This window comes from Melospiza georgiana, chromosome 10, assembly GCF_028018845.1.
Source record: "Melospiza georgiana isolate bMelGeo1 chromosome 10, bMelGeo1.pri, whole genome shotgun sequence".
In the NCBI taxonomy this organism is placed as follows: Eukaryota; Metazoa; Chordata; class Aves; order Passeriformes; family Passerellidae; genus Melospiza; species Melospiza georgiana.
The window spans coordinates 23,298,518-23,319,928 of record NC_080439.1 but is presented as its reverse complement, the minus strand read 5'-3'; the positions used below and the strand labels follow the sequence as shown (position 1 = coordinate 23,319,928).

General features: G+C 49.5%; 1 protein-coding gene across 1 annotated transcript in view; it reads right to left on the bottom strand.

Annotated features, from left to right (window-relative positions):
* Nucleotides 1–11,688, bottom strand: part of LOC131087292 (opsin-3-like) — a 31,082-nt gene extending 19,394 nt beyond the window's left edge. Inside the window, exons 1-2 of the mRNA XM_058030797.1 lie at nt 11,355–11,688; nt 8,641–8,969 (exon numbers count right to left, since the gene is read on the bottom strand). Of these exons, the coding sequence (XP_057886780.1) occupies nt 8,641–8,969; nt 11,355–11,688 (663 nt within the window). The remainder of the gene's footprint in view (nt 1–8,640; nt 8,970–11,354) is intronic.
* Nucleotides 11,689–21,411: the final 9,723 nt, after the last annotated feature.

Here is a 21,411-nt window from a genome sequence, read left to right as displayed (position 1 = left end):
AATGGACCAAACTTATAGAGTGTGCAAACCTGTGAGCCATGGTCCATTTTGGGTGTAGCCTCTGGGGGGCTTTGTCTGCCCTGAATGTACCTGAAGGCCCTTCCATAAACAGAACTGCTTTTTATCCCCTTAATTCTGTCTGGTCTCTGTTTTAGGTAGCCCCACAAGGCACCACAGGAAGGGATCAGATCCTCCACTGCCCACAGAAGGAAGAGCCCTTCCTGCAGCTCTGAGCAGAGATAACCACGAGCATCCTGCATGGGCAGAGCTCCTGCTGCCGTCCAAGAGGGGAAATACAGAAACATCCCCGCCTCATTTTCCCTGGGACTGAACTCAGCTGCAGCCAGGAAAGCCAATTCTTGGTTTTCCTGAGCGTGGGTGGATTGACCCGAGGTGATTTCCCTCTTCCATCAGTGACCTGCATGGCCTCTGCAGCTCTCTGGGCTCAGCTCAAGACTGATTTTCCCTTCCCTGGTGGCTGAGGTGTTGCAGCTGTCATGATTCCTGCCTTTGGGAATGTGCCTGTCTCACATGAGGCCCAGTTCAGCCCAGTTCAGTGGCTATTCAGACTGTTACGAGTAGAAAAGCTGCCCATTTTTTAAAAGGATGCAGAGTCACAGGTTGGGCCAGTTGCTGCCAGGGTGGGGTTCTAACTGTTTGTCACTGCAATCACCTGTTGTTTTCATTAACTACCTGTCGTTGATGGTTAAGAATTCCCCCTTTTGTCCAGTGCTTCCTGGAGGATGGCACCCATACAGTGAAGGGGAAGGGACATTGATTTGGCATGGAAATGATATCGGAACCAGCATGCAATGGGAGGGACCCCTCACCAAACCTAGCCCAAAACCCCTAAAACAAAGAGCCAACACAAAACTGATGAATCAAAGTAATGTCTAGACATGAAGAACAGAATCCAGTATCCACCAAGATCCTTTTTACCTCTCACCCTAAATCAAAGATGTCAGCTAGATAGAGCACCTCAAATATTAACCTAAAAAGGGAGAGAATTTCCTGATGCTCTCATGAGGACAGGACCTCCCAGCTCTGCCCACAGAACAATGGACACTGCTGCACTCCTCTTCCTCCTCTTCCTCCTTCTCCAAGTTACTCCTGGGAGCAGCAGCAGTGTGAGCACCCATGTGGACCTGTCAGTTCTGCCCCCAGAGCTGATCACTTGTAATAAAGGCATTACAAAGGAGAAAGGTCTCCTGCCCTGTTTGTTTCAGGCTTTGCTGAGGGATGCTGGAGGAGCAGTGTGATCACCCTTTCCCCTTCCTGCCAGGAAGGGAATTGCTGAACACGGAGCTGCTCTCCCCCAGTTTCTCCTGCCCGTGCTGGACCAAGCTGTTTCCTGCATTGGAAACTGCTGCACTTGCTAATTGACACAAGGAAATGAACATGGAACACATCAAAGGCCTCCTTGCTGCACTTTTTTGTCTTTTCCGTAACACATGAGGAACCAATGGGGCAGAGGGCTGGCGGGAACCACGCCAAGGTGTTGGCTTTTCCTGCCCTGCCTGTGACTGCTGCTCCAGGCAGATTTACCCTGATGTGACTCAGGGCAGGAGCCTGTGCAGAAATGCAGAATATTGAGCCTTGCACTGGTGTGCTTGGATGGATAATTTGAAGGCAGGCCCTCAGATTCATTTGTCAAGGAGATAATAGAAGAGTAGGCTGTCTGTGAATTAAAGGGAAAATCCCTGTGACCATGTTAAAACTATACTAAAAGAATAGAAGATAAGGTTTCATCAGAAGGCTAGCTAAGAATAGAAAAAGAAAGAATGATAACAAAGGCTTGTGGCTCAGACTCTCTGTCTGAGCCAGCTCACTTTGATTAGCCAACAATTAGACACAACTAACATGGGCTAATCAAAGATCTACCTGTTCCATTCCACAGCAGCAGATAACCATTGTTTACATTTTGTTCTTGAAGCCTCTCAGCTTCTCAAGAGGAAAAATCTTAAAAAAAAGATTTTTCATAAAAGATGTCTGTGACAAATTCCAATGCACAGTGTAACACAGTGACACAAAGGCTGGGATTGATTGGATTTGCATTGTGACAAGTCATGTGAGAGGACTTGTCAATGACTCTGACTAGTGACTGTCTAAACCCTGAGCTCACAAAATGATTTATCTGTTTCCAGCAAGCATTTTTAAGGTTGCACTTGGTGTTCCAAGAGCTGGGAGCAGGATGGTTGCCTGCTGCAGGATTCATGGATTGTGCCTGTGAGCTGCTTGCAGTGAGCTGGCTATTCCAGCTGAATCTGGGATGCTGATCCTGACCAGGTGCTTTGCACAAACAGATATTGGGATATACACAAGACAGATGATGGACTTTGGACCTGGTTAGCATAAGAGATTTGATATCAGGAGGTGCCTTTGGGGGTCCATGTGCACTGGGGGGGCTTGCAGAAGTTACAGACCTACCAAGCTTCTCCAAGCAGCCAGGAGGCTTTGGGTGAGGATGAATCCAGCCTCCCTGCACTGCCAGCTGCCTGTCCCACAGGGTTTGTGTGACCGTGTTCACAGGGGTCTGAGGATGAGGGAAGACATGAGGATCTGACTCCATGTTTCAGAAGGCTTGATTTATTATTTTATTATATATATTATATTAAAACTATACTAAAAGAATAGAAGAAAGGATTTCATCAGGAGGCTGGCTAAGAATAGAAAAAGAAGGAATGAATAACAAAGGCTTGTGTCTGGGACAGAGAGTCTGAGCCAGCTGACTGTGATTGGCCATTAATTAGAAACAACCACATGAGACCAATCCCAGATGAACCTGTTGCATTCCACAGCAGCAGATAACCACTGTTTACATTTTGTTCCTGAGGCCTCCCAGCTTCTCAGGAGGAAACTCCTCAGGAAAGGATTTTTCATAAAAGCTGTCTGTGGCAGGTTTGCCCTGGAACAGATCACCCCACAGCCTCTGCCCCTGCCCTCTAAGGGCTCTGCAGAGCAAGGGGCAGATTTGCTGTTCTCCTCCTCAGCTGGCTCAGCCTCCCAGGCTCTGCCTCACTTCTGTCATTTCCAAACCTTGATGGACTCTGTCATTGTCCTGCAGTGACCTGAGCTGGGGGATCACAGCTCCTCTGCTGGGCCACGGGTGCTGTGAGCTGCTCTGGAGCTGCACACTCAGCTCTGGAGCACCAACACACTCTCCATGCCCTGATAACAGAGCCAAGGCCATCCTAAAGCAGCCCTGCTCTCTGCAGATTGCTCCCTGCAGCAAACCCAGCTGGCAGATTTCTGCCTTTCGGGAATGGGACTGGACATGGGGGCACAGGCACCTGTTGGGGAAGATGAAGCAGGAAAGCCTTATAAATATGATTGTCTGGCAAGAGATTTTGAGAATATGGAAACTATAAGCGAGACTGAAATGAAAGCAAGCTTTGAGATGCCTCAGTTACTGAACAACGGGAAAACAATGGTGTGGCCAGCTGAAGGTAATCCCCTTTTGATGGAACAACACCCTCTGCTTGCAGACAGCTCCAAGGGTCAGAGCAGACCCTGCCAGCTTGGCAGAAGGGGCCCAAAGAGGAGTTTTTAGGGTTTAAAATGTAGCACAGTAATGTAGTGATTCTTATAGGTTGATGGAAATGCTATAGGATTTGTATCTTGTACTAGATTGGTTAGTGAGAATCAGAATATTCAACACAGAAGATTTATGGTATTGTAATGGGAACTTTGCTCTCTTAGCTCTTACTCTTAGATCTTACTCTTAGCTCTCACTTTTCTATGCTCTTACCCCTTTTTCTCTCTTACCCTCTCATCCTCTTTCCCTCTCTCCCCCTCTCTGGGGCCTGCTCTAAGCTGTGGCTGCAGCTCCCAGCAGGGCCCTGCACCCAGGCCCTGTGCAATGAACCCCAAATCCCAGCAGGGCCCTGCACCCAGGCCCTTTGCAATGAACCCCAAATCCCAGCAGGGCCCTGCACCCAGGCCCTTTGCAATAAACCCCAAATCCCAGCAGGGCCCTGCACCCAGGCCCTTTGCAATGAACCCCAAATCCCAGCAGGGCCCTGCACCCAGGCCCTTGGCAATAAACCCCAAGTTCCACGAGCTGGCTTCAGAGATCTCTGCTCTCCATCTGTCCCCACTGTGCTACCCCTGTCGATCCTACAGGCACTCCCTGGCATCCCTGGGGCACTGTGCTGAAGCCAGGGAAGCTGAGATGGACCCCCTGACCCAGCTGTCACACCTGCATGGTGCCCCTGCACCCCCAGGAAAGCTGCAGCCTTCTCTGGGCGTCTGCCTGGGCCCTGCACAGGCCTTCAGGAGAGCTGTGAAACCTCAATCAAAGCAGAAACACTTCTCAGAAATTACATCATTAACACTAAAGCTCAATGTGATTGGAGACCTAGATAACCCTCTAATGGTTATCTAGATAAACCTAGATAACCATTTTCTAATGGCTGTTTTCAGAATTCAGATTCATTGTTGGCAGTGTGCTGTGATCATCCCAGCTCCTGTGCTGTTCATTTTAAACCGCTCAGAGCAATCCCTTCCCTCTGGCCATTCCCTGCCAGCCTCAAACAGGGCATGGGAGGAAAAACAGAGCTGGCCTTAGAGGTGGAAATTCTCTTCAAATTTAAGGAATCTGTGTGACCTTGAAGCAATACAGTGGGAGAGGGAGCCTGGACTCCCAGAGTTTAAGCCTCCCTGCAAATCTCCCGTGGTGACAATCAGGTCAGAAATCAGAGCATGAAAACACAAATGTCAAGCGAAAGGATACAATTTTTCATGCCTGGTTGAAACCAAGCACCCTGATCTCCCAGCACAGTTTTACTCCTGTAAGTGGTGCAGATAATCTCACTTACAGCAGATATCCACGGCAGGAGCCGAAGGCACCATTAAAGGCTTACACAGTGCTGCCTGTAATTTAAATCCACTAAAAGCACAAATGTCTGTTGTTCAATTCCTTAAATATTAAGCTGGCATGTGAAGCTTATTTTTGTTCTTTTTTTTTTCTCTCTCTCTCACACATGAGGGATTTTGTTGTTTCTGCACCTTGCTGCCCTGGGGATGCTGGGCAGCAGCCTGGGTCAGGAATTGCAGGGATGGCCCAGGGCATGGGAGGCAGCAGGGAGGCTCTGCCCCTGCCCACCCCTCCCTCCTGCCTTCCCAAAGGAGCCCAGGTGCACCCACAGCACCATCCCGTTCTGACTGTCCCTCTTTGTAAAAATCCCCCTTCCTGAAAGGATCATTTCCATCCAGACTGAACAATTTTCATTTTATTTTCCCTTGTTTGGGGGTTTCTGCAGGACCAGGGTGTGACAGGGTTCACAGGGGTTTTCAGGAGAAGGAAGAGATGAGAATGTTGACTCCATGTTTCAGAAGGCTTGATTTATTGTTTTATGATATATATATATATATTACATTGTAACTATACTAAAAAGAATAGAAGGAAAAGTTTCATCTCAGAAGGCTGGCTAAGAATAGAATAGAAAGGAATGAATAATAAAGGTTTGTGCCTCGAACAGAGAGTCCAAGCTAACTGAGCTGTGGTTGGCCATTAATTGTAAACATCTGAGATGGGCCAATCCCAGATGCACCTGTTGCATCCCACAGCAGCAGATAACCATTGTTTACATTTTGTTCCTGAGGCCTCTCAGCCTCTCAGGAAGAAAAATCCTAAGAAAAGGATTTTTAATGAAAAGATGCCTGTGACACCAGGGAGCACAGGGAAGACAGCTCCTGACCTTTCGAGCTGTCACCCGTGTGACAGGGAGGGTGACAGCCCCTGCCACCACCCTGTCCCTTTTCCAAGCCACTGTGGTCCCTTCACTGCAGAGATCCCACTGCTCCCTGCAGGCACCAGGGCTCTGCTGTTGCCTGAACTGCTGCTGCATCTCCCCTGCCCCACCCATGTCCACAGCTGTCCACTCTCCTGGCCCAAATACAACATTTCATGTGATGGCTGCATCAATGGGAAGAATATTTAGTGTAAAACCTTCCCCCTGCAGTGCTGCTGCAGCATAAATAAATGTTCTGTTGGCCCTGGAGAGGGCAGTCCCAGCTCTGGGGTCACTCTGACACATCAGACAGCACAGCCTTCACAGCAAAGCAGGTTTGCTTGCTGTTTCTTGCCCTTGGAGGAACTCTGGAGAGGAAAAGACCTGCTCCAGCCCCAGCTGCTTGTAACAGCACCTCTAAAACAGGATTTTTAGCCTTAAAAGATGGAAAATCACTGAAGTGCTGTGAAACCCAGCCCTTGCCTGTGCCCCATGGTGGTGCAGGAGCAGCAGCTGCCCCCAGCACAGGGTGACCAGAGGGGACTGAGCTGGCTTTTGTGGGGAGTGAAGGATTTGTAACAAAACAACGGGCTGGGGGTTAATTGAGGATTAATTTAAACATCTCCACTGATTTAATTTGCTTCTGCCCAAAGTCCCTGAGCAATAATAAGCTTAAATTAAAGTTTACATCTGCAAATGTGGCTCACAGAGTGATCTTTATCTAATTTTCTCTTTGCTTACTGCACGAGGTGAGCCCAATCCCGCTCTGGGAGCACTGATGGAGCTGGGGCCAGCCTGGGGTGGCTCTCAGGGTGCAGCGTGGAGGTGTTTGGGGGTGAATAATCCTTTGTGCTGGGACAGTCCTTGCCTGTCCTGGCTCCCCAAGGGGGCTCTCCAATCTCTCCCAGCCTCTCCATGCCATGAGCAGCCAGTGCTGGTCCATCACTCATGGCTAAATGCAGATTTCTTCACACAGGAGGGAAAACCTCTGCACTGGCACTTCCAGCTGCCTGACAGTGCTGCCCTGATGGTGTTTGGTACCAAATGTTCCACTGGGGTAGCAAAATTTAGAGCTGCTATTCCTTATCTTGGCAAAAAGCTGTTGGAACCCTGGATGCTGAGAATTTCAGACTTTCTGTGCTGCCAGGCACTGACCCCCAGGAGAAAACTGCATTGACCTGAGGCCGTGGAGAAGCTTCCAAAATGGAATGGCAGAACTGGGATTGTGGCTGTGGAGTTTGAATAGAAGTGTGTGATATCACAGGGTGGGAAACTTAGAGTTTAAGGGTTTAGAATATAGTAATATCTATAAAGCAAGATGGAGGTTTTAGGGAACACTGGGTTTTAGGGCCAAGGGTAGTCCTTGGTTTTAGGGAACACTAGGATTTAGGGCCAAGGGTGATCCTTCTTCTTCACCTTCTCCATGTGTTTGGGTGGTTTTGTGTAATTGGATAAAAAAATCCACATTGTGGGCACAGGTGGTTGGTTATTGGGTTAAAAGTAGAAATCATTTCGGTGTAATTTCTTAATTAGACAGTTTATCCTTAAAAGGCCTTGTAGAGGGAGAGAGATAGGACTCCATTCTAGTTTATTAGAGTGAAGTGCTGTAGAACTCAGGGTTTATGAGACTGTAACATAGATAAGAACTAACAGACATCTGAGTCCCAACAAGAAATTCCATCTCATGCATTTAATCCTGATCCTGGCAGAAAGAAGTTAAGACTCAACAATGGTCATTTATGGACTGGCTTTGCTTTGTGCCCAGGGTTATCTGCCTCATGCCATGGCTCTGTCTTACAGTTCAGAATTGTTCAGTTCCATCCTCCTGCTCTGCCTGATCCCACCAGCAGCTTGGTCATGTGTGACTCTTTTCCTAGCAGCCTTTTCTGCAGGGTTCACTTTCCTGCTCTCAGAAGAGAAGCACTGATCTCCAGAAATCCCTGCTCCCACACTCTGCACTGACCCTGCAGCTGCTGGAGCTGCTGCTGATGCTCACTTCTCTCCACTGCATTCCTGCAGATTTCAATCTTAGCATCAATCCCATCAAGGTGGGTAAATCTTTCCTGGTTTTAATTAGGGGTAATTTGAAGTATCTAGAGTGCTCTGGCAAATTTCCTCATCTGTGATGCTGACAAAGGGGCCTCTGATGCCTTAGGATTTTAGTTTTTATATTTTTCAGATCCAGTACTGCATCAGTGCATCACTCCAAACTCCACACAGAGTGTGAATTACTGTCCTCACATTTTGGTCAGACAACACAATCCCTCTGGGCCTGGGATCCAAGGACACCCCGCAGCCTCAGGCCCCAAAAAGTACAAACAAAAGTGAATTGGGGGCAGCAAACTGGGGGTAAATGACTTCATTAGTGAAGCTGTAATTGGATAATTAACCCCTGATATGTAAATGGAGCAAACTTATAATTGTCTGAAAAACTGGTGCCCATCGTCCAGCTTGGGTGCAGCCTCTGGGAGGCTGTGACTGCCCAAGGTGTGGCTGTTGAAGGGCTTTAATAAATCCCCACTTTATTCTCTGAACCTTGTCTGGCCTCTGCTCTAGGCAGCCCATCCAAGGCATCAGTACCACCACTGACAGAGCACTCTGCATGCCTGTAGCACTCTGAGCCACAGCTAAAATCAGAGATGAAAATGAATCCAAAGACTTTACCAAGCTCACAGGAGGCTCCTGTTCCAGCCCAGTGGCAGCACATTTGCCATGCCACACTTGGTGCTGCTAACACCTGAGTATGACTTTCAGAGCCCTGGCAGGCTGGAGCCTGTCCCCAGGACAGCCCCAGGAGAGGCATTTCCAGGGCTGGCAGCACATCTGGCAGCAGAGGAGTTCCAGATGTGGAAAATGGGCATCATGGGCTTGGGGTGGCACTCAAAAGGCAGCTGAGGAACCAACTCACCTGTCTGACAGCACAGAGCAGCTTCCCATAGGAATAGACAATGATGGCAAACGGGATCACGAGGCAAAAGATGAAAAGACAGATGATGTAGGAGGCATTGTTGGCGTCCCTGGAATGCCAGTTCACAGAGCAGGTTATCCCTGCTCCCTCTGGCCCATAGCTGCTCCAGCCAAGCAGTGGGGGCACAGTCCAGAGCAGGGAGTATGTCCAGGACAGGATGATGGCTGCCCAGGCTTTCCTGTAGTTGGTGGTGTCAGGCTCTGCTGTCCTGGTCATGGTGCAGCAGCGCTCATACGAGAGCACGGCCAGGGAGACGAGGGAGATGATGCCTGTGCCAAACCAGAGCCTGGTATCAGCAAAAAATCAATGAGTGGAGGCTTTGCTGTGCCTCCCAAAACAGTACTTCAAGCTTTGGATGAGCCTGAAGGCACTGGCTTTGGAAACAAGGCAGGCAAGGAGTGGGACTGAGGTGTCCCCTAAGGGTGAGAGGTGCTGAGAGCCTGGCCCCACTCACAGGAGCTGGGGGTGTGCAAACACATCCAGCCAAAGCAGTCAGTTATAAATGCTCATCAGTAATTAACCACACCTGTCTGAGTGGATACTTGTGTGTGTGTGTGTGTGTGTGTGTGAGTATGAGCTGCAGCAAAACCCTGCCTTCTCCATCAGATCTGGTTCTTGCTGCACCTGTAGAAATCGAGATTAATATCTAGACTTGCCCAAAGTGTGGAGCTGATCTGGTGCTCCTCTGCCAGCTCTGAAGTGCAGCCTTCTGAGCCCTTCTTGGGGCAGTGCAGCCCCATGAGGATTTCATGCTGTGCATAATGCAGAGCTGTAGGTCAAAGCCACGTCCTGAAGCTCCCTGTGCCAGCAAGAGCCCCTCTCAGGAGGGCAGGCAGCTCGTGAGCCTTTGCAGAGACAGTGATGGATCCCCTGCAATTGGGGTACTGCCAGCAGACACCAAGGGGGCAGTAAAACCACCAGCAGCAAATCAAAGGCTTCTTTAGCGTGCAGAAATGCTGGAGGGGAGGTCATTTCTAAAGCTGATATGAGTTTGCAGTTTCCCTCCACACACACCTCCCGGGCTGCGCTGTGGATCGGTGCTGGCAGGTACAAGGGGATGTTGCTGGATGCTGACACACTCCTGCTAAACTTTCCTTGCCGAGTAAAGGTTTTACATGCACAAATTTGGCTTTTTACCCTGTGTAACTTCATGAGGGAAAGAGATGGCAGCAAACAGCTGCTGCAAATATCTCTTTAGAGTGTGCATCAGCAGTGTCAGTGTCTCCTAAGCGGCTGTGGGAAGCCTGGATGCCGGCTAAGCTGTGCTCCCGGGGTGGTTCAGGTCTGTTCTGACAGCAGAGGGATGCTCTGCTGGTAAAGCCTCTGCTCCATGGGAATGCTGGCTGGGGGAGAGCCCCGCCGATGTGTGCCAGAGTCGGCAGAGCTTAAAGGTCTTTTATAACCTAAACGAGGCTGATTCTATCCCCGCTTTCATCCTTTAAAGTTTGTAGAGCTCTTCCTCGGCCGCTGGAAACACGCTGTGGAGCCTGAATGAGGACTCACACCTAACGCTGCCTGGGCTTTTCCCAGCGAAACAACCACCCAAGCTGAGAAGGATTCCCCCAGCCCTGTGCTCCTGGCGTGCCCGGGGTCCCCTCCCCAGGCACAGCCCGAGCTCCATCGCGGCCCCGGACACGAACCCAGCGGCTGCACCGCTGCGGGCTGGCTCTGCCCTCCCTGGCCCCCGGAGCTGCCGAGGCTGTCCCGTCCCCTCCCCAGTACTGCGAGACAATTCCATCCTCTCCTCAGAGCTGCCGGGGCTGTCCCGTTCTCTCCCCGGAGCTGCCGAGGCTATCGCATCCCCTCCCCAGAACTGCGAGGCTATTCCATTCTCTCCCCCGGAGCTGCCCAGGCTGTCCCATTCCCTCCCCGGAGCCGTCCCGTCCCTGCCGGGGCTGTCCTGTCCCCTCCCCTGGCTATCCCATCCCGTTCCCTCCCCGGAGCTGCCCAGGATGTCCCTTCCCCTCCCCGGAGCTGCCGGGGCTATCGCATTCTCTCCCCAGAGCTGCCCAGGCTATCCCATTCTCTCCCCAGAGCTGCCGGGGCTGTCCCGTCCCCTCCCTGGAGCTCTCCCGTTCCCTCTCCGGAGCTGCCATCCCGTCCCATCCCTTCCCGGAGCTGCCGGGGCTGTCCCATCCCCTCTCCCTGGGGCTATCCCATCCCATCCCGTCCCATCCCATCCCATCCCATCCCATCCCATCCCATCCCATCCCATCCCGTCCCGTCCCGTCCCGTCCCGTCCCGTCCCGTCCCGTCCCGTCCCATCCCATCCCATCCCATCCCATCCCATCCCGTCCCGTCCCATCCCGTCCCGTCCCATCCCATCCCATCCCATCCCATCTCATCCCCTCCCCTCCCCGGAGCTGCCGGGGCTGTCCCATCCCCTCCCCGGGGCTATCCCGTCCCATCCCATCCCATCCCGTCCCATCCCATCCCATCCCATCCCATCCCATCCCATCCCATCCCATCCCATCCCATCCCATCCCATCCCATCCCATCCCATCCCATCCCATCCCATCCCATCCCTCCCCGGAGCTGCTGGCACTGTCCCGTCCCGTCCCATGCCATCCCCTCCCCGGAGCTGCCCAGGCTATCCCATTCTCTCCCCGGAGCTGTCCCGTCCCGGCCCGGCCCCGCAGCCCGGTGGCACTCACCGCAGAGGGCGGTGGCGAAGCCGTGCCAGGCGCAGGCGGCCCCGGCGGCGCTGCTGTTGCTGTTGCCGCCGTCGCTGGTGCCCGCGGCCAGCCCGAGCGGGGTGCCCAGCGCGCAGCCCAGCAGGTCGCTGAGGGCCACGTTGAGCAGCAGCAGGTTGATGGGGGAGCGCAGCGCCGGGAAGCGCCAGAAGAGCAGCAGCACCAGCAGGTTGCTGCAGAAGCCCAGGCTGCCCACGGCGCCCAGGCACACGGCGGCCGCCAGCCTCCCCCCGGGGCCCAGGCAGGGCTCGGCCTCGGCCCGGCCATCCCCGCAGCCGGCTCCGGCCTCCCGCATCCCCGCGCTGCTCCGTGCCCTGCCCGGGCTGCCCCCGGAGCGCCCCGGACACCCACGGGCTCGGAGCTCGCTGTGCAGCCAGCGGAGCGCTAAATCCCTCCAGAACCGAGCGGGATGTGCTTCAGACCGTGTGCGAGCCTCAGCTCGGCACGCAGCGCTCTCAGAGTAAAGAGCTGAGCCAGGCTGTCCTGGAGCGCTGCAAAGGTGAAGCTTGAGCTGCCAACCTGTGACAGTGGTCGCAGGGGTGTGAGGGTGAGGGAAGAGACGAGGATCTGACTCCATGTTTCAGAAGGCTTGATTTATTATTTTATGATATATATTATATCAAAACTATACTAAAAGAATAGAAGAAAGTATTTCATCATCTATGTGTGAAAAATGCATGTATTTTATGATTGGCTTTTTGCAAATATTAAAATGAATATGATATGTGTTCTGTTAGAAAATAGTGCTGTATTAATTCTCTTAAGTAGTGTGTTAAATATAGTTTTAGGTTATAACAAAATGTTAAAATAGAAACTATGCTGTGTAGGATACTTTTTTTTAAGAAAGGACTTGCAGCGAGATAGCAGCCACAGGACACCTGAATCTTTCAGAGAAAAAGAATTTATTGCTCCATTATCAGAAGAAACGAACTTCTTCCTGCCTCAAGGGCGCTGTTAGGATTCAGAGGAAGAAGTTGATGATGACCAGACAGAATCCTGTATTTGAATGGAATTTATGCAGCATGTATGAGATGTATGAATATGCAACAGGCTGTTGCTTTTAAGGGTTAACCCTTTGTTAACGTGGGTCCTTTTTCGGGCTTGTGCTGCCCAGAAAAAGGTACCTGGACATCCATTACTCTTTGTCTCTATTGTCTCAGATTGTCCTAATTCAAATTGTCCAAATTGTTATTACTCTAATTGTATTACAATTTTAAAACCATTTTATTCCTATTAAACTTTTAAAATTTTAAAAACAAGTGATTGGCATTTTTCACACTAAGAACAGAAAATGAAAGAATGAATAACAAAGGTTCATGGCTCAGACAGAGTCCAAGCCAGCTGACTGTGATTGGCCATTAATTAGAAACAACCACATGAGACCAATCCCAGATGCACCTGTTGCATTCCACAGCAGCAGATAATCAATGTTTACATTTTGTTCCTGAGGGCTGTCAGCTTCTCAGGAGAAAAAATCCTAAGGAAAGGGTTTTTCAGAAAATATCATGGCTACACCAACCAGCTACAGAAAAAGTATTTATCAGTTGAAGTTCCTTAAAATCTAAGTTCTGGTCATATCCCATCCTCCAATAAGGAGAGCACTCTCAGACATTTTAATGTATTGATATTGATGTGCTGACCCAAGAGGGAAAAAACACCCCCACTGTTCTACTCATAAGGGAATTTTTCTTTGTGTTTGCAAATAAAAAGTGAATGTGTCCAATTTCCTGCAGCTTCCTGCAGTACTGAAAAGGAGAGTGTGAAGCCTGATGTCCTCCTTCTTTTTTTTCCTCTATTTTTTTTTAGTTGTTCATTATGGGGAGGAGGCACTTCAGAGTATTTCTGCTTGTAATGACCTTTGAGGTTTTTTTTTTAAACGAAACCCCTGCACTTTGGGAAAGCTGGCTGCTTCTTGCCTTCCCTCTGGGCTGCTAAGGGGATGGACAGGGTCCAGCATGATGCTCTTATCATTTATTAGCATTTCTGAAGGCTAAGAATATAACTGGTCAGGGTAGCTCAAGAGGTCAGTCACCTGAAACTCTGCACTGTAGCTAAAAAATAAGGATGGAAAAACAGACCCTTCACCAACTTTGTCGCCCTCCTCTGGACATGCCCTTCAATGTCTTTCATGGAGCGAGGGGCCCAGAACTGGATACAGGATTTGAGGTGCATCCATCCATGTAGTTTTTAATGCAGCAAAGGACGTGCCTGTCCAAGCTGTGGGCTGCCAGTTTTCCCAGGAGAATGTTGTGGGATGTGTCAGACCCTGAAAACATGTCAAGAAGTCGTTTTGATAATGCAAAATGGGTTTGATCACCTGGAAAATTGTATCACTTACTATTTGTTGAGGCAAAAGAACTTGCCAACTCAGTTGGGGGAAAGGTGCTGTGGTGCAGCACGTCTGTCTCCTTGATCATCTGGGAACTTGGCTGGAATTGCACAGCTGCTGGTGAAACTGGTTTTTCCTCTGGAAAAAAAAAAAAAAAAAAAAAAAAAGGATAGGAATTACTAAACCTAAATGTGGAATCCGAAGCGATTTAGTGACGTTCCCCTCGATTTTAGCAACGGCCACAAGATGGCACAGGGCAGCTCCGAGTAGGAGAGGAATTGGATCCCTGGCAAAAAGGGATTTCCGAGGTGCCCGGAGCCATGGCTTGGCTGGGCATGGCTGGAAATGATCCGTGGGCACACGGTGACCTCTCTCAAGCCATGTGCGTGACAGCCGGAGCGAGGGTGACCCGCACACGGTGGCCTTGGCACTGCCAGTGCAGCTCGGGGCTCCGGGAGAAGGTGATCTCCAGATAAAGGAACGCCTTGTCCAAGGGCCCTGCTTTGGCCCAGCTCCCGCCGGGCTGGGTGAATTCCCTGCCGGGCTGGCTGGATTCAATGCCAGCCTGGGTCAATTCCCTGCCAGGCTGGGTCAATTCTCTGCCAGGATGGATGAATTCCCTCATGGCATGGGTGAATTCCTTGCCGGGCTGGGTGGATTCAATGCCGGGCTGGGTGAATTCCCTGCCGGCCTGGATCAATTCCCTTCCAGGCTGGTTGGATTCCCTGCCACGCTGGGTCAATTCCCTTCCAGCCTGGGTGAATTCCCTGCTGGCCTGGGTCAATTCCCTGTTGGGATGGGTGAATTCCCTGCCGGCCTGGGTGAATTTTCTGCCGGGGTGGTTGGATTCCCTGCCAGCCTCGATGAATTCCCTCCCGGGCTGGATGAATTTCCTTCCAGGCTGGATGAATTCCCTGCCAAGCTGGGTTCAATTTCCCACTGGGCTGGGTCCATTCCCTCATGGCCTGGGTGAATTCCTTGCTGGGCTGGGTGAATTCCCTTCCAGGCTGGGTCAATTCCCTGCCGGGCTGGTTGGATTCAATGCCGGGCTGGGTGAATTCCCTTCCAGCCTGGGTGAATTCCCCACCGGCCTGGGTCAATTCCCTGCCTGGCTGGGTCAATTCCCTGCGGGGCTGGGTGAATTCCCCACCGGGCTGGGGGAATTCAATGCCAGGCCGGGTCAATTCCCTGCCGGGATGAGTGAATTCCCTGCCGGGATGAGTGAATTCCCTGCCAGGATGAGTGAATTCCCTTCCAAGCTGGGTGAATTCCCTGCCGAGCTGGGTCAATTCCCTGCCGGCCTGGGTGAATTCCCTGCCGGCCTGGGAGCTGCCTGTGCTGGCCCGGGCTGTCCTGGGGTGACCGCAGCTCAGGGACCAGACAGGTGGGGACCAGGGCAGGGCTGGCAGCAGCATGGGCGATGCCCGGGCTTTGTTGCGTTGTGATTTCATGGTTTACCTCAGAGGCCCGGGTCCGTCCCCTGAAGATTCCCTCCCAGGTGTGTCAGTCATCCCTCTTTTCCCCTTCCTGACCCCTCCCAGCACTGGCTGTCAGTCCTGGCATTCCAGAAGGGCCTCGAGTGATTGGCAGATTCACAGGATGCCCTCTACCCCTGGGGGGCATTGGGCCATCCAGGTGTCCTTTGTCCCTTGAGACCTCCCCTCCTGTACCTGCTTGGTGGCAACCTGCCCCTTCCCTCCTCTCTCCCCGGGGTTGAAAGGAGCAGCAACCACGGGCTCAGGGAGTTCTGTTGGAGCTGTGCTGGATTCAGAGGCCTGTGGGCCAGAATAAAGCTCTGGGTCCAAACCCTCCATCAGAACTGGCTCCTTTGCTTCACCATTGCCTTAAAGCTTCTCTGGCAGAGGGAAACCTGAGGAGCAGCCCCTGTTATGGGGGGAAGCTCCATCCCAGCACCACCAGAGCTCCTGCAGGCCTGGAGCTCTCTCCACATGCCCAGCTGCAACACCCAGCCAGCCCAAAGTGTCTGTGGGCTCAAACACCACACACCCAGCCAGCCCAAAGTGTCTGTGGGGTCAAACAGCCAAAAGTGTCTCTGGGGTGATACACCACACACCCAGCTAGCCAAAAGTGTCTGTGGAGTGAAACACCACACACCCAGCCAGCCCAAAGTGTCTGTGGGGTGAAATACCACACACCCAGCCAGCCAAAAGTGTCTGTGGAGTGAAACACCACACACCCACAGCCAAAAGTGTCTCTGGGGTGAAACACCACCCAGCCAGCCAGCCAAAAGGTGTCTGTGGGGTGAAACACCACACACCCAGCCAGCCCAAAGTGTCTCTGGGGTGAAACACCACACACCCACAGCCAAAAGTGTCTGTGGGGTGAAACACCACACACCCACAGCCAAAAGTGTCTGTGGAGTGAAACACCACACACCCAGCCAGCCAAAGGTGTCTCTGGGATAAAACACCAGAGTTGCCCCTAATTTGGTTCAACAGCAGGGCCAAACAAGCCCAGGCACATCCCATCCACAATATTGGTGATACCAATAGGGCAGGATGCTGGCCCCACAGGAGGCAGTGTTCCCAGTGGTTGCAGCGCTAAACATGGTGTCTGCAACTCTGCTGCTGTGAAAAGTGCACGTATTTTATGATTGGCTTTTTGCAAATATTAAAATGAATATGATGCGTGTTGTGTTAGAAAGTAATGCTGCATTAATTCTCTTAAGTAGTGTGTTAAATATAGTTTTAGGTTATAAAAAATGTTAAAATAGAAACTATGTTATGTAGGAGACGTTTTTAAAGAAAGGACTCGCAGCAAGATAGCAGCCACAGGACACCTGAATCTTTCAGAGAAAGAGAATTTATTGCTCTCTTATCAGAAGAAATGATCTTCTTCCTGCCTCAAAGGTGGTGTCAGGATTCAAAAGAAGAAGTTGATGATGACCAGACAGAATCCTGTGTTTGAATGGAATTTATGCATCATGTATGAGGTGTATGAATATGCAACAGGTTATTGTTTTTAAGGGTTAATCCTTTGTTAACGGGTCTTCTTTTTCCTTTTTCGGGCTTGTGCTGCCTAGAAAAAGGTACCTGGATGTCTGTAACTCTTTGTTTCTATTGTCTCATATTGGCCTAATTCAAATTGTCCAAATTGTTATTACTCTAATTGTATTACTATTTTTATAACCATTTTCTTACTATTAAACTTTTTAAAATTTTAAAAACAAGTGATTGGCGTCTTTCACACTGCTGTGCCTCCCTGCTGGCCATCGAGTGTCTGCATCCAGCCAGCATCCGAACCCATTTTCCACACCAATATTTCCATAATGGCTGGAAAGGGGCAGGAAGGAGACACGGGTAATTTCCTCTGGCAGCACTCTGTGGGTTGTGCTGTCCTGTAAATCCCTTGTCCCCATGTGGAAATCTCACCAGCCACAGCCTCCAATGGCACTGAAGTCAACACCGTTGTAGCAAATTATCTTTTCTCTCTTACTAATGATAAGAGAAGTAATAATCCTCCTACAGGACTAATTACAGCCACAGAAATTGTGGTAATGAAAAGAAGTCCCTCTGCTAGCATTCGAAAAGTTACAATTTACATGAACTAAGAGGCTTATGTAAATAATGATTATTATTTTGTACATGGCTCTCTGTGGTCCTGTCTATTCTGATATCAGTAAATCAGGGTGTAATTAATCACAGAGAATTAAATGTTGAAGGAGAAATACTGGAAAATTCAGTAAAAACAAAACTTTGGTTGGTTTTGACTCAAAATAAGCTTGGCTTACCTGTCCCAAAGGATGTGACACACTGCTTCCCACTGCCAGCTCCTCTTGCTGCTCTCAGAAATCAGTGTAATTCTTGTTTCAAATGTTGGGGTTGTGTTTTTTTATTTCTTAAAGATTCTTAAAAAAAAAAAAATAGAGATCTTTATAAACCATCACATCCTTGTAGGGCTGTAACCCCAGAGTGTCTCAGAGATGCACTGGCCCTGAGCTGCAGGCTTGGGGTCTCCCAGCCTGGATCACGCTGCTGACACAGGGATTCAGATCTCTCTGTTGTTCTTGTGGTGTTTATTAGTGCAGATCTGTAGTCTGTGCTCCTCTCCAGCCTTTCAGCTTCCCCAAAGGATGGGGTGTGATGGAACCGGTGAGCACAGCACTATGGCCCTTGTGGAGAAGGTAACATGGTCCTCCATGCCAGGGGAGAGGTCTGATTGTCTCAGAGAACCTCAAAATTAAATAAAATGGGCATCAAACTGTAAAAAAATATTTTAATTTAGCACTTGGGGCAAATAGACACCAAAAAGGCAAAGAAAAAGCAAAATAAATGTATTGCTTGGGCTGCTGAAGTCAGTAATGTCTGTGTGAAAGACAGCCTGGTACAGAAACAGGGCATTCCCTGTGTGAGAATCTCCAGAGCAATAAGGGAAGGGCTTTGGCTCATTGGAGCTGTCACTGGCCTCTTCCCTCTCCCTTGGCCCAGGCAAGTGGGTGTGTGAGAAATAGCTACTCACTTTTCATAGTTTAGAAAGGTTTGTTAAACTTTATCAAAAATACAACAGAAGACTGAATAAAGAAAAAATGTTACAGCGCTGGGAGCAAAAGATTTTCCCTGCCATGTGCTCAGCCCCCTCACAATGGAAGTTTTCCCTTTTTAACCCTTTAACCCCTCCCAAAGTTCTGTCCATCAGCCCCTTCTTTGCTGTCCAGTGGTGGAGATCTCCTCCTCAAACCCTGACTGGAGCTCAGGTGTTCCACAGTGACAAGCCAGCCCTCCCAGCTGTCCCTTGATAACCACATGAGGGGTAAAACACCACTATAAATCTATAAAACTTTTCCTAGCCTATATACATGATATCTGTCTGTTAATTGTGAGAGTCGATCATTGCATTACTCATCTATCACAGGGTGCATGGCAGGTAAAGCTCCTGGAGCAGAGCTCAAAGGCTGCAGAGGGGTTATGAAGCAGAGCAGAGAAGAAAAACAAGAAAAACAAACAAACAAACAAATAAATAACCCAGGAGTGTGGCAATGTTCTTCACTCAGGGCTCACCAAATGTGGTGGTGTTCACAGGGGTCCCAGAACCAGGGAAGAGAGGACAATCTTGACTCCATGTTTAAGAAGGTTGATTTATTATTTCATTATATGTATTATATTAAAAGAAAATGATATATTAAAACTATACTAAAAGAATAGAAGAAAGGATTTCATCAGAAGGCTTGAAAGGAATAGAAAGGAATGGAATGAAATTTTGTGACTGACCAGAGTCTGAGACAGCTGGACTGTGATTGGCCATTAATTAAAACAACCACATGAGACCAATCACAGATGCACCTGTTCCATTCCACAGCAGCAGATAACCATTGTTTACATTTTGTTTCTGAGGCTTCTCAGGAGAAAAATCCTAGCAAAAAGATTTCTCATAAAATATGTGTGTAACACAGGAGAAAATAAGAATTAACTCTTTTTAACCTTGAAACAGCCACAATTCTGAGCAGATGTGTCAGTGACCAATTTCTTAGGATAGATTTCTCACAGCAGGAGCTGTGAGGCATAAACATACAAGCACTACTTGCCCTATGCTGGATCACAAAAGAGGCTGTCAAAGAAGAAGGTAGATAATAAGCTCTGGAAACAAGGAATAATCTTAATGACTTTTTCTCATCTCTCTTTTCAAGGCCTATTAAGGCTCCTGGGATGTGCTAAAAGCCAGAGAGGTCCCTGTGCTCTGCACGTGTACAGACATTCCCAGAATTTTCTTTTATTTATTTATTTCTTTTTTCAGAACTGGGCAAGAGCAAACACAGGGGGAGTCTCTCAGCCGTCAGAAGCTGCCCTGCTGCCACAGCTGTGGGTGCCCTTGAGGCAGGGTGGAAATTTTCCAGGGTAGAAATCCATTTTGACTTAGGTGAAATGTACATTTCTGAGTTGAGTCTGTGTTTAGAAAACATAGCTATTTAGCCTGGCTGCAGAACCTAGGCTCAGAGAAACTGCTTCAGTGAAGGACAGAGATAAAGGGGGGGGGGAAGAAAGAGGGTGATAGAGAGAGACAGAGACTGCTGTGAGAGCAGCTCAACCTCACCTAGGAATTCTTTCTGATAAAGAAGAACTAGCGGCAAATGTCACGCGAAATTCATAAAAATGAATATGTATGAACCTATTGTGAAATTTTATGGATATGTGTTTGGGAGTGGGATAAAAGGAGACCTGAAGTTCCCAGAGGCACGCATGTCATTTCAGGGGAATGATTCCCACATGCATCCAGCACACTGTAATAATAAACATACCAGCTTTAAAACTTTCCCAAAAGTTGTGGAGTTTTGATTATCTCTGCAAAACACCCTGAGAGCAGCACAGCTGGCTCCTGGCCACTGCCTTTGGAGTGGCAGCCAGCTACACAAGCTTTAATAGGTTACCAGACCCATCACTCACCTCTCTGCTGCAAAACCTGGCTGCAAAACCCAGGTGATCAAGCTGAGCCTGGTGTCAGCTGCCCCTGTCCCCTTGAAGGGTGCACAAGTGCCACAGCAAAGGCCATGAGGGAGGGGATGAACAGCCAGGGTGTCCTGGGGCACTCAGCTGCACACAGCCACACAGCCAGACCCCCTGGATAATTGTGGACCTCCTGAATTATTCAGCTTTGTTTTGGCCAGCTGCAAGTACTTAAAATGTCCTCAGCAGGTCTGGGTAAGTGATGTCCCAGTCCCAGGTCTTGCTGTCACCAGAGCAGCCTGAATTTGAGACATCACCCTCACTGCTCTCTAAATAACCAGCTCCAATGGTCAAAATAGAAGCCTGAATTACACCACAGCTTGGTGTTATTCACACCTGGTTCTTGTGGCATTATGGGGCCATCTGCTAGAGAGACCTTAACACCACAAATGAACCTATTTCCTCTCTTTGGCTGCGTTAAAAAAAAAATTGATCATCAGTTTTCCCAGCCAAATTGAACAGTGGTGTCAGCAAAGCACTTTAACTGAGGTTAAAGCTGAGGTTCAGCAGGGACCCACCCAGCAGACACAGCTGTGCTCACAGGGGCTGCTTGGGTGTGTTTTGACTTACCTTGGTGATGCCAGTGTCCTCAGAAGTTGTTTCAGGCAGGAATTACTTTTACTATGAAGATGGAGCACCTAAAAGCAGCCTGGACCATGTTTAGGACCTGAGGTGCTCCTGCACTGGAACAGGGGCCTGCCTCCCTCCCGGGGATGGGGTCTTTCCCTGGATGGAGGCTTGAGGCTGTGAGAGCTGCAAGTGCTCAAATGTCAAGAGGAAATATCACTGTCACAACGATCTGCCCACGCAATGTGGGGCTAATCTGAATTTTGGAGTGCAAACCCTTGCACTTCTGAACTGTCTTATCTGGAAATGATGCTACAAAGTTAAAAAATTACCTTTAGACACCTAGTTCAGACACCATGATAACCTTCTGATCACCTCGGATGTTATAGCATCCAGCAGGGTGATAAGAAAAATAGTATTAAAGCCTGGCAGAGCCACTGCTAATTGGCTGTGGGCAAAATGGAGATTGATCTCTGTTTAGAGGAAAAGCAACACAGTGACCTGCAATCAGGAAAGCAAATCAAGCAGAGATTTCCTGAGATAAAAGGTTTGCAGTGAGATTGATGTGACTGAATGAAGAGAAAGGAGGAACCATGACTGGTTTCATTAAACACGTAAGCAAGGTGAGCAAATAATTTCTTCCTTGCTGCCTGTTTCTTTCCCT